General features: G+C 38.8%; 1 protein-coding gene across 3 annotated transcripts in view; it reads right to left on the bottom strand.

Annotated features, from left to right (window-relative positions):
• The window catches only part of RPGR (retinitis pigmentosa GTPase regulator), a 74,698-nt gene that overhangs the window by 22,705 nt on the left and 39,281 nt on the right, over positions 1–12,712 (bottom strand). For all 3 annotated transcript variants that reach the window (XR_011565335.1, XM_070784529.1, XM_070784530.1), the window contains 3 exons: positions 4,507–4,638; positions 3,042–3,099; positions 1,166–1,254 (listed from right to left, as the gene is read on the bottom strand). Coding sequence is in view for 2 of the 3 variants with exons in the window: in XM_070784529.1 (XP_070640630.1) it covers positions 1,166–1,254; positions 3,042–3,099; positions 4,507–4,638 (279 nt within the window). In the remaining variant the exon portion in view is untranslated. The remainder of the gene's footprint in view (positions 1–1,165; positions 1,255–3,041; positions 3,100–4,506; positions 4,639–12,712) is intronic.

Raw genomic sequence — 12,712 nt, 5'->3', positions numbered from 1 at the left:
ACAAAGATGGCAAAAGACAACTGTTTACTACCCTAAGGATGGCTCCTGGCTTTACCTTCATTCTTTCCTCTTTCTTACCCCCTTACATTTTACAATTCATTGTCAACCAAAAATATTTATTAAGCATTTGTCACATACCAGGAACTGTGATGTGTGCCACTAGAAAGCAAAATAGAAAATGGTTTCTGTCCCCATGGAGCTGAAGGCCAGTGGGGAGATACAGACATAAAGTAAACAAATATACAAATGACTATGTAATTGCAAACTGTGACAAACACTAAGAAGTATAAGGAAAAGGGTACTATGTAAGAGAATAATAATGAGACATAATTTATATAAGTGCTGTTGGTCACAAAAGGCCTCTGTGGAAATGACATTTAAGCTGAGACCTAAGGTTGAATAAGAATTTAACAAAGCTTTTCATTTTCTTGTCTTCCATATTTCCTTCTAACACTTATACCTGGAAATGTGGTCTCATGATTAAATCAAGTTCTTCTTCAAGTGGAAAGGCTAATTTACTTCCAAGAAGAAGAAACGTTATCTATCAGACTTGTAAAAACTCCAAAACAAGTATCAGTCAGGAGACACTGAAGTAGCATGTTGTCTTCTAAGCACAATCATCAATTTTTTTTAATCCATCCTATTTCTTTTTACTTAGCCTTACTCTCTTCTAGATTCTCAGGATAGTATGCTACTGCTAAGTCACTTCAGTCGTGTCCGGCTTTGTGTGACCCCATAGGCAGAAGCCCACCAGGCTCCCCCGTCCCTGGGATTCTCCAGGCAAGAACACTGGAGTGGGTTGCCATTTCCTTCTCCAAGTATACTCTTTTTTTTTTTTTTTTTTTTCAAGTATACTCTTATAATTAAGCAATAGAGTTCTTTAATGTATCTTTTCCTGTATGATGAATCAGTATGCATGGGATGGTTGAAAGGAACATGCTATTACATTTTGGAAGAGCAACTTGAATCATAATCTTGAATCATAATGTCCAATAAGTAAATAGGCACGTTAAAAACGTGAAACATCACCTGGAATTTATCACATGTTCTTGGGCCACCAAAACTCATATTAAGGGAGTTAAATTATGCGGATCATTATATAAAAGTAGAAGAAGCAATTCAATACTTTGGCCTTAACACTAAATGAAAAATTCATTTCACTTACCTTCGATTTTTTTATGTCTTTAGTTGGTGTTGATTCATTATCTTCCAGGATTTCCGAAGAACTACTCTTTGCACGATCACACATATTTCCTATGATAGGATATATTATGAAATATTTTTTTCTAACTAATGAAAAAAAGAAAAGTCCTGCTGCTTTCTGTGAAACACTATCAACCATGAATTATGGGGTAATACTAAAGAGTAGTGGACAACTGCGTATTTCTTGAAAAGTTAAGGCAAAATTATCAGAATGACCTAATGAATGCTATAAATGTTTAGATGATCAGTACCCAAATATAGCAAAGTGAAAGTGAAGTCACTCAGTCGTGTCTGACTCTTTGCGACCCCATGGACTGTAGCCTACCAGGCTTCTCCGTCCATGGGATTTTCCAGACAAGAATACTGGAGTGGGTTACCATTTCCTTCTCCAGGGGATCTTCCTGACCCAGAGATCGAACCCAGGTCTCCTGCATTGGAGGCAGATGCTTTAACCTCTGAGCCACCAGGGAAGCCCTAACCAATGCTATAAATGTTTAGATGCTGCTGCTGCTAAGTCACTTCAGTCGTGTCCGACTCTGTGCGACCCCATAGATGGCAGCCCACCATGCTCTGCCGTCCCTGGGATTCCCCAGGCAAGAACACTCGAGTGGGTTGCCATTTCCTTCTCCAGTGCATGAAGGTGAAAAGTAAAAGTGAAGCGCTCAGTTGTATCTGACTCTTCACGACCCCATGGACTGAAGCCTACCAGGCTCCTCTGTCCATGGGATTTTCCAGGCAAGAGTACTGGAGTGGGTTGCCATTGACAACTGTAAATGTTAGGGACGATATAAAGTAAAATATAAAGTACCTTTTAAAATAATAAACTTAGTTGTAATGAAATTATCTGTACCCAAATGGACATGTTATATTTTTTGGTGTTTCAAATTAATCCATATGTTACATAGCTGAATAATGATCTTGCAAGTATACTCATGAAGCATGTGCATCCTTCTAATTTTATATAATCAACAGCCTCAATCTTTAATTTCTTTTTAACATATTAGGTTATAGGGTGTAGAATACTTAGCAATGACAAATATTTTAACATTTTGCTTAAAATATTCTAAAACTTACTATCTTTCTGCAGAAGTTAGAAGGAAAAAAGTATTAGGGGAACTATTCTTTCTTTTGCTTAAATTCAGATGAGATATGCACTACTATAGAGAGTTATTTGTAATGACATTGCAGCAAAAGCACACTGTGATGTTATGGTGTGGAAAATAATATAGGGCTCATAGAGCAAAAACACCAATGGTTTGGGTGTAGAAACTGCAGGTCTCAAGGGCAGTCACAGTCTCTTCTGTTCTGCGGCACCTGTTCTCTGACACCAGCAGCAAGGCTTGGGAAAGGATTCCTCTGAAACGCCTGTGGTACCATCAAAGACTCATGTCTAGGCTCTGGGGGAAATAACTGGATGGCCTGCTGTGGCTCTAGGCCAGCATGGACATTGGTGACAGGGTCTGGCAGTGCTCACCAGACATATAAATGGGGATCTGGGACAAATGCCCGACTTCATAGTACTGACTGAAAAAAACAAGCTGTAAAAAGGCTGTTCTAAATCACTTAACACTGACACATAAGCAGCCATGAGCAATGGGAATATTTCCATGTAAAGAAGCTATGGTGGTGATCAATGAGAACACATAATACTGTACCACATATTTCATAGCTTATGAGGGTCATGTGACAATAAAAAGTGTACAATAGAATACATGTGTGTAAGCTATGTGCTTAGTTACACAGCACAGTATATATATACCTGTAGGTACACATGAACGTAGTATGCTATGTATCTAGCCTTTTTAAAAGTATACTTTCGAAGTCAAATATGCTCACACCTTTTGGATTTTCATTGTATTCATGAATGGCTCGTTCCTCTCGGTTGACTTTTTCATCCTATAAACAATAAAGAAATAATATAATAAAAAACATATTTGTGCTGGGCTAGAAAACCTAGTCTTGGTTTTAAGCAGAGTTCTAGAGTCGGTCTCTAGCTAATAACATAAACGTGTGACAATTACTTCTCTTTGCTGAACTCTTACCTTAGATAATTGCTAATATCCTTCGCTAGCATAAAACTGTATGATTAACAAGAACTGTATATTCAAGAATTCTACTCAAAGAAGATTCAGGAACATTGATTGGTATATGAATTAGCTCAACATTTTATAATGTCAAATTGGAGTTTAATGAATTCTATGCTAAATAATTTCAGGGACCACCATAGCTGGAACTCATAAATATTCCTTATAAAACAGAATTTTCCCCTTATTCTGAAAGAAAACAACAACTGCTAGAATGTATTTTTCCCTCAGTGAAAGGAGTCTTGGAAAAAGAAGGAAGTAAGGGAGAGAATGACCTCTAGAGCACAATACCATTTCGTAAGTTAAAAATACATACATACAAAACAATATATGTTTTACAAGTACATATGCAAATAAAAGGAAAGCATGTTTTAATGGTTGTCTATGTTAAGGAAAAGGGGAATGTGGAGCTCAAAGGGAATCAATTTAAATAAAGAGAGAAGAGTGTTTCATTAATGAGATGGCATGATTAACTCAGAGCTCTTTGGAACTGATCTAAAAAATGAAATGAAAATGAATCAATACAGTATCATTTGGTTTGGGTTTCTGAATTCCATACCTCTGAAATGAATCCAGAAAATGAATGATTTCAAACCTACCACCTGTCTCCTAGCAGGGTCACTAGAGGAAATCTGCCAATTGGAAGAGATTGTTTTGGCATCTCTAGCTCCACTTTCAGGATTACTTTCTTTTCCTCACGGAGGCCTCCTCCCATTCCTCCTATAAATACTTTCTCCCAGACCACATCTGTGCAGAATCAATCACAACCTCAAACACTGCCGTGAACAACTTTCATTTGTCCACGGCCATGTAAAAATACACATGTATGTGTGCATGTACACATCCCATTTCTGCCGCTAGTACTGGGCTGCTAATGTTGTAATTTTATCATTTCAAGGACCTGGTGCTGAATCTCGTGGTTAATTTCTCAAGAGTGTACTATACTGGCCCATATTAATTTCCTTTCACTCATCTGAAGAACGGAATGCTACCAAGAAGTGTGGAAAGAATGCCAGAGGGAAACAAAGGGTGCCTGATTCATAAATCTGCCTGTTTTGTCCTACAGCATATGAACAAAGTCATTCACAGAAGTATTTCTGTTCTCCATGGACGTTGGAATCTGCCCTCTGCAGAGACCAGGAGACCTATAAGCTTTTTCTTGAGCAGGATCTCAGGATTTAAGCACATATCATCATACATTTTTAATGGCTGTCAATACCTTTTTAACAGAGTTGTCAGTGTCACTGTGATCGTCTTTAGGAACACTCTTATCGTCTCCTGTATCTTCCTTCTTGCCTTCTGTATATTTGTCTGTTTCCTCAGCCAGGTTATTTTCGAAAAGTTCATGATCCTGTGACAAAATTGATAATCAAGGAAGAGTTAAACTTTTCTTTTTTAAAAAAATAAGAGATGTGATATTGCTGTCATAAATAATTTATACCATTTCAAAGAACACACAGACTATGAATTCAAATATGAAAGTCAAAGAAGTAAAATACTGAATAATCCATGCCCCATATCAAGTTACTATATTACCAAGGATTTTATACATGTTAGTTACTCTAGTTCAACATTTTCAATGACTAGGGTTCCCAAGTTCTTTTCTGCACCTACAGTAAGGTTAAAATAGAAAATCAAAATGCTTTCTGGGCTGTTTCAAAAGAATGCTTTTAAATATTAGAGAAGTTCAAAAGCTTTCTAGCTACTGTAGCATAACATAATCATATGTATATACTATGTTCATTTCCCAAAACATAGGGATTTAAAATCACTTCAGAAGTACAATTCACCAGTATCCAAGAGAGAGGTAACTATAATTACTTACATTCTGGGAAAAAGATAAAGGGATGCTTGGAGCTGGTGCACTGGGACGACCCAGAGGGAGGGTATGGGGAGGGAGGAGGGAGGAGGGTTCAGGATGGGGAACACAGGTATACCTGTGGCGGATTCATTTCGATATTTGGCAAAACTAATACAATATTGTAAAGTTTAAAAATAAAATAAAATTAAAAAAAAAAGATAAAGGGACATAGGCAGTTTAAGTGGTTTGCTCTTGGCTATTTGAAGCAGATGGAAAACCAAACAGAGGCAGAACTTTGTCCATCTGGCTCCTGTCCAGTTAATCTAAATTATAAAATAACCTGTCTATGGATTTGGTAGACTGATAATAAATCATGTAATGCTCGTTAAAGGCAGAAAATATTAGTTTTACCCTTTATTCTATATTGATTATATATTTTTTGCCATTTCATGTTTTGGGTGGGAAACTGCTTATTTATTGTCATTAAGAGACTGGAGTCTTTATTGGACATTTTTACCTACGCTTTTCATTTATGCACTTCACTAAAGGCACAATGGCCCCTAAAACAGGTGACACAGTAAGTAATCTGTGCCATTCACTCCTTTGAAGACTGTTTTTACAAAGTTCACCTTAGCCATATTTGCCTGAGACCATATAGGTCCTTTATATCCCTTCAACACTGTAACTAGCAGCTCATGGTCACCTTCCTAGTGGCTATTTGGCTAAGGAGAAGCCTGATACCCAACAGAATCTTTATTGGGTGGTTAGAAAAGAATGTCTCTAATAATTAACTCACTTTTTTTTTTTTTTCCTGGAAAAAAGTATTAATTGTGAGAGTTCAAGCTAGGGAAAGAATGTATTTCACACCTCAGTAACACATGTAAGTGGCATCCTCAGGCCAGTAGCACTAAGGGTATGGCCTGATAGCACTCCCACTGAGGACAAGCAATCCAGAAGTGAAGCCTTGAGATTGTAAGAAAGAGTTTCAGAAGTTACTGTGGGAGGCCTTAATTTCGGTTAATCAAGGTCATGAGGTAGTGCACTCAGGAGGGGAATACAGGAGAAGGCAACAGGGTAGAGAGTTACACTGAAGGATGTGCTACATGTTTGGGCTGGGTAGGGTTCGTGACAAGGTAGCTACCCTTTACCAAGGACTCCCTAAAGCTTTCTTTTTCTTCTGCATGCTTTTCCCTCTAAGTGACTTACATATTATGGCTAGCCAAATGCACGTGACAGTAAATAAAATAATCAGAGATCACTTCACCTTGGAACAGAATGGGAAACAAGTTTACTAGAGTTAAGACTTAGGTCTGATAAGTAGATGTATTTATAAATGTACATTATCTGAAGGCCAACTAGAAAGGAACAGAGCTCTTGAGACAGAGAACTTCAGACTCTGCCCACTTATCTCCCAGAGGGAGGGGCAGTGAGCTCTATCCCATCAAAGTCCTCATTTCTTGGACAGTTTGGATAATCTAGGAGCTGTGTCAATTGTAACTGTGCTAGTCTACTAAGGTATTAATGTAGCCATAGGATATCATGCTATTATGAAAAGAAACATGGAGCTTTACCTGATTTTAGAAGCAAGACATCTTGCTTTTTTTTTATAATAAACTATTGGGTTGGCCAAAAGGTTCTTTTTCTTCCCCATAAGATGGCTCTAGTAGCATTTAGTTGTCTTTAACTTCATTCAAAACAATTTTGTTAGATTGTATTGTGATGGCTGTCATATCAGCACACATTAAAAAACTTATCAAAATTGGTGAATTTTTGTGTAGCCATTTTGATATTGAAGATGGAAGGAAAAAGCAACATATTATGCTGTATTATTTCAAGAAAGGTAAAAATACAACAAAAATGTAAAAAAAAAAAAAAAGATTTGTGCAGTGTATGGAGAAGGTATGGAGAAGTGTATGGAGAAATGATTGATTATTGAGTGTGTCAAAAGTGGTTTCCGAAGTTTCATGCTAGAGATTTCTTGCTGGATGATGCTCCCCAGTCAGGCAGACCAGTTGAAGTTGATAGTGATCAAATCGAAACATTGAAAACAATCAATGTTATACCATGAGAGAGATAGCTGACATACTCAAAATAATCAAATCAAATGTTGAAAATCACTTGCACCCATTTGGTTATGTTCATCACTTTGATGTCTGGGTTGCACATAAGTGGAAAAAAAAAAACCTTCTTGACTGTATTTCTGCATCCAATTCTCAATGAAAAACAAAAACATTCCATTTTTAAAACAAATTGTAAGCAATTAGAAGTGGATACTGTATGATAATGTGGAATGGAAGAGACCACCAACCACACCAAAGGCTGATTTTCATCCAAAGAAAGTGATGTTGTGTACGTGGTGGGATTGGAAGGGAGTCCTCTATTATGAGCTCCTTCCGGAAAACCAAATGATTAATTCCAACAAGTACTGCTCTCAATTAGACCAACTGAAAGCAGTACTCTACGATAGCGTCTGGAATCAGTCAACAGAGAACACATCATCTTCTATGAGGATAATGCAAGACCATATATTTCTTTGATGACCACACAAAAACTGTTCAGCTTGGCTGGGAAGTTCTGATTCATCCACTGTATTCACCAGACATTGCACCTTCAGATGCCCTTTTGGTCTTTACAAAATTCTCTTAATGGAAAAATTTCAATTCCCTGAAAAACTATAAAAGGCACCTAGAACAGTTTTTTGCTCAAAAAGATACAAAATTTGGGGAAGATGGAATTATTAAGTTGCCTGGAAAATGGAAGAAGATAGTGGAACAAATCAGTGAACACATTGTTCAGTGAAGTTCTTGGTGAAGATGAAAAATGTGTCTTTTATTTATACCTTAAAAACCAAAAGAACTTTTGGGCCAACCCAATACAATTTTACTCATTAACTTTATGTAAATCTACATGAAGAACTGTTGGAACTATATCATTTTCTAAGTTTGAGAAAGCTCTTAGAAAATGAATCTGCGATTGAAATCACATCAATTGTAGCACTTTGCACTTAATTAAGCACGTTTAAAATTAATCTATACATATCTGGACAACTACTTTTAAGTCACATATAGCACTTACCTTCAAACTGAAACAATTTAGGAGAGATTGGCAGAATACTGTCATTTTATAAAAAGAAAGGATAAAGTTTAAATACATTCTTGTCACCAGAACCACATTAGATGTAAAGAGGTATTCTGGAGTGATCACGGGAAATCATCTTTGTGCTAGGACCCCAGTGAAGAAGTGACTGGGCCTGGCTCCCACCAAAGAACCCTTGTTTCATTGGTCAGACACAGCGAGGGGACCTGCAGTCTTTGGTCTGCTGCTGCTGCTGCTGCTGCTAAGTCGCTTTAGTCGTGTCGGACTCTGTGCGACCCCATGGACGGCAGCCCACCAGGTTCCCCGGTCCCTGGGATTCTCCAGGCAAGAACACTGGAGTGGGTTGCTATCTCCTTTTCCAAAGCATGAAAGTGAAAAGTGAAAGTGAAGTCGCTCAGTCGTGTCCGATTCTTAGCGACCCCATGGACTGCAGCCTACCAGGCTCCTCCGTCCATGGGATTTTCCAGGCAAGAGTACTGGAGTGGGGTGCCATTGCCGTCTCTGCAGTCTTTGGTCTAGACCAGGGCAATAGTTTTTACATTTCTTAGGGGAAATACTAAGAAACCAAATGTTTCTCAAAAGGTTTCAGTTTCCTTAAGAAATGAATATACTGTATGCTTTAAAAACTAGAGATTGCAATCAGAAGTTGGCCAAGTGGTCACCCTGGAGGGGGTGGCGGATGGGAGGGGATTGAAGAGGCGCTTCTAGGGAGCTGACACTGTGCTTTTCCTTGATCTGGATGTTGACTATATAGGTGTGTACAGTTTGTAGAAAATACATTGAACTATATATGCATGAGATATATACTTGCCTATGTATTAATTTCAAAAGAGTTTTTTAAGTTAAAAAAAAGACTATAATGTGTAAAATTTTGCTCTACAATTCTGGATTCATGACTTGCCTCAGTGTCACAGAGGATAGAAAATATTTTCCAAACAACAAAATAAAATACAGCATAGAACTTTATACCTAAGTCATCAGGTGGGAAAGTGCATATTTTAAAATCTCAGTTTCAAGGTATTTTTTTTTTTTAGGACAAGAAGAGCTGACATATAAGTGCATGTTTTAACTACACTAGAAATAACTGAGGCTGGAGTGGAGAGTGGGAAGAGCACTAAATACAAAGATCTAAACACTGTTTTCTAAGCCTTGCTCCACCTCTCTTGGCCTGAGCAAGGCATCTACCTACTTATTGTCTGTCTATAAAACAGAAAAATGACATTTATCAACACCTATCTAGGAGGGTCTGTATCAAGATGAAAAAGTCTGTTTACAGAGAAAATAACATGAGCAAATAAGTATTTGTATGTAAACAGAAGTGATTTTGTGAAGTCCATCCTATAAAAAGTGAGATAGAATCCCAAGTGTGCATGGAGGATTGTCACAAAACAAGAAGCGTGGACACTTTTTGCCATGTGCCAGATCGTATCAATAGAAAGTAGTTCATTTAAAGTGTACAATTCTCTGTTCTAGTCTCTTGTAACACATCCTTTATTCTCTGCCAGGTGCCTGGCAGCCAGAGCAAGAGAGGGAAGAAGTCCTGTCAGGGAGGCCTCCACTGGGCTATAGGCCACCGGGCATGATACTCTTAGACACTCAAGTTTTCCAAGCGAAGCCCACAAAACAAGTGTTTTCAATGTAAAATCTGATATTTCAATGTTGGCATCTGATTCAAATGTTTATAAAATCACTATGTACACCAAACAAGTCTATCAGCTGGAGTGCACCCACAGGCTGCCAGTTGTGACTTCCCAATTCTTTGCTTCTAATGACACCATTATCTCTAAACTTCCCCTTCTTTCTATGTGCCAATCTGTTACTTCATTGCTAACCCTATATTTCCAGCAGCAAATACATTACATTAAGACTCTGAAAAGAGGCCTGAAAAAAGGAATGTAATCTTATTCTTGTTCTCAGCTTTACTCTAGTATTTCCCCCTGTTTTTCCTTAGAAGATTTATCTTCCTCTTTATCTTAAACAAACACATGATCCATGATTGTAATTTATGTGTCTTATTTTTTAACTATTTGATAACAAATTAGGATACAGAGGGAACTCTGGTCCCCTGACAGCACTAATATCTAAATTCTAGGCTGAGGCTAATCATGTGAATGCCATCAGCCTTCATCATGGTTCAAATGCTGAGGGGCAGCATTTGACTCATGTATGGTGTGTAACAGGAGTTTCACTCCACCCCATAGTTAAGGGTTATCATTATTGTAATCTATTTCATTCCCATGGACCTACATCCATAAGCTAATTTTTGAGGGGTTCCTATGTTGTGTTTAAAGAAAAGTAAGGTTTACAGGCACATGAAGCTATATTCATGCACATCGGCCAGTGACTTGGAGATTCGTGACGATAGCATTGTACCTAACCTGATGTGATCAGAGAGGATAATTAGAGTGAAACAGATTAGCATTTGCTGAGTATCTCTAACATGTTCCATATGTTAACTAACTTAACTATTAAAAGACCCTCCTTCCTTTACTAAAAGAAGGAAGTAAAACTCAGAAAAGTTAAAAAAAACTTTTCCAGGTGTCCACTCAACTAATCAGTAAGGGCTGGGACAGGAACTCAGGCCCATGCTCTGAACCGACTCTGCCCAAATAATTTGCAGACTGTAATGGCTGCCCTCAGAGTTGTTTTTTTGTTGTTGTTGTTGTTTTTAAAAAACCCTTACTGATATCTAAAGCATTGCACACTTTTTTGTTGATAAGCTCACATCAGTAATATCCTATTCTTATGTATCATCATATATAATAATAGCAAATAATAAAAATTGAGCATTTTTCACCCCAAAGTCTCTGGAATACACATCTCCCTTCCTAACCTGAGAAATATGGCAGCAGAGCTCTTTGATATTTTATTTCTCAAAATCTAGTTCTGATTCTATGTCTCTGCAAAGCAGACTTCTTGGAGTTCACTCTTTGATGCAATGTGGGCTCTGCCCCAGCCCTGTGGCCCTCCACTGCTCCTTCTTCCTTGGCTTTGGGGACCCCTGTCTCCTAGAAAGTGTTCTTACCCTTGCTCCTTCTCAGACTTCCCTTTCTCAACCTGCCTTTACCTACTCATGTTTCCCTGAATTCTCTCCGCAGTTCTCTTTTCTTTTCACATTCTGAATGCTGCCTCTCATTCAAATCCACAGTTTTAACTACATGCATAAGCTGGTGACACTCAGCATCTTCCCTGAGTGCCAGACCCAGATGTGTATTTGTCTATTGAACATCTCCTGGATGAAAAAGCCCCAGGCAGTCTCCTCAGTTTGCCCCTGCTCCTCAGTTCTCAGCCTCCATGCCTGGAAGTCTTTCTTCCCAATTCTCCAAGCCAGAAACAGGAAAATCTTGGCCTCTTCCCTCCCTCCAAGCTCTGTATCTTTACCCAATTCTAAGCCCTCCAATTCTATCCTAAATCTCTTGTAATGACACGTTTCCAACTCTCCATCCTACTGTCCTAGTCCAGCCCCCCTTCAGTCTCTGCCTCTTCAATTGTTAACTGCCTTCTGACTGCTATCCCTGACTCTGGTCCTCTCCCTTTCTATTCCACCCTCCATCCTGTTGACAGAAGGATGCCACAAAAGCCGAAGTGTGATCAACCTTACTCCTGTTTAACATCTTTTACAAACACAGAAGGTCTCACACCTCTCTATCTAGTCCAATGCTACTCTAGGCTGCAGTCACACTGAAACACTCTCCTGGCTTCCATCGCCCAGCCCACTCTTTGTCTGGATAGGCTTTACTTTTCATGACTCATTTACCATTTCACTATCACTCCCGGGAAGCCCTTGCCTTGTCTTTCTTGGTGGCAGCTGAAGTGCCAAACTTGAAGCACTCTATTATGCTGATAAATTTTCTGTTCAATCTGTAGAAATAGCTTAGAGTATAAAAGCCACGTTCTTCTTATTAATTAAGGGATTCTGAAGGAGATCAGCCCTGGGTGTTCTTTGGAAGGAATGATACTAAAACTGAAACTCCAGTACTTTGGCCACCTCATGCAAAGAGTTGACTCATTGGAAAAGACTCTGATGCTGGGAAGGATTGGGGGCAGGAGGAGAAGGGGAGGACAGAGGATGAGATGGCTGGATGGCATCACTGACTCGATGGTCGTGAGTCTGAGTGAACTTCGGGAGTTGGTGATGGATGGGGGGCCTGGCGTGCTGCGATTCATGGGGTCGCAAAGAGTCGGACACAACTGAGCAACTGAACTGAACTGAACTGAGGAAAGCCAGAGATTCATCTTCAAATCGTATTTTTATCATTGGGCAGATAAAACTATCTGCCCAAGAACACAGGGGTATCAGCAAATACTGTTAAGCAACAGTTCAGGCAGAGTTATAGGAACTCTTTCTCCCTGGTGTTCCTTCAAGAAATCTATACTTACCTAAAGTCCCTGATAGGTTGGAGGGCCACAGGAGGTTAACTGAGAGCAGCCCTAACTTCTTGAGATCCACCTGATTTGGGGTAGCTTCTGTCCTCTTTTTGGTGCTTGGTACGTAAATATTTGTTGACTGAATAATACACACCAAATA

Source organism: Bos indicus, chromosome X (genome assembly GCF_029378745.1).
Source record: "Bos indicus isolate NIAB-ARS_2022 breed Sahiwal x Tharparkar chromosome X, NIAB-ARS_B.indTharparkar_mat_pri_1.0, whole genome shotgun sequence".
In the NCBI taxonomy this organism is placed as follows: domain Eukaryota; kingdom Metazoa; phylum Chordata; class Mammalia; order Artiodactyla; family Bovidae; genus Bos; species Bos indicus.
Note: the sequence above shows the minus strand (reverse complement) of the source record. Positions and strands in the feature narration are given on the sequence as shown.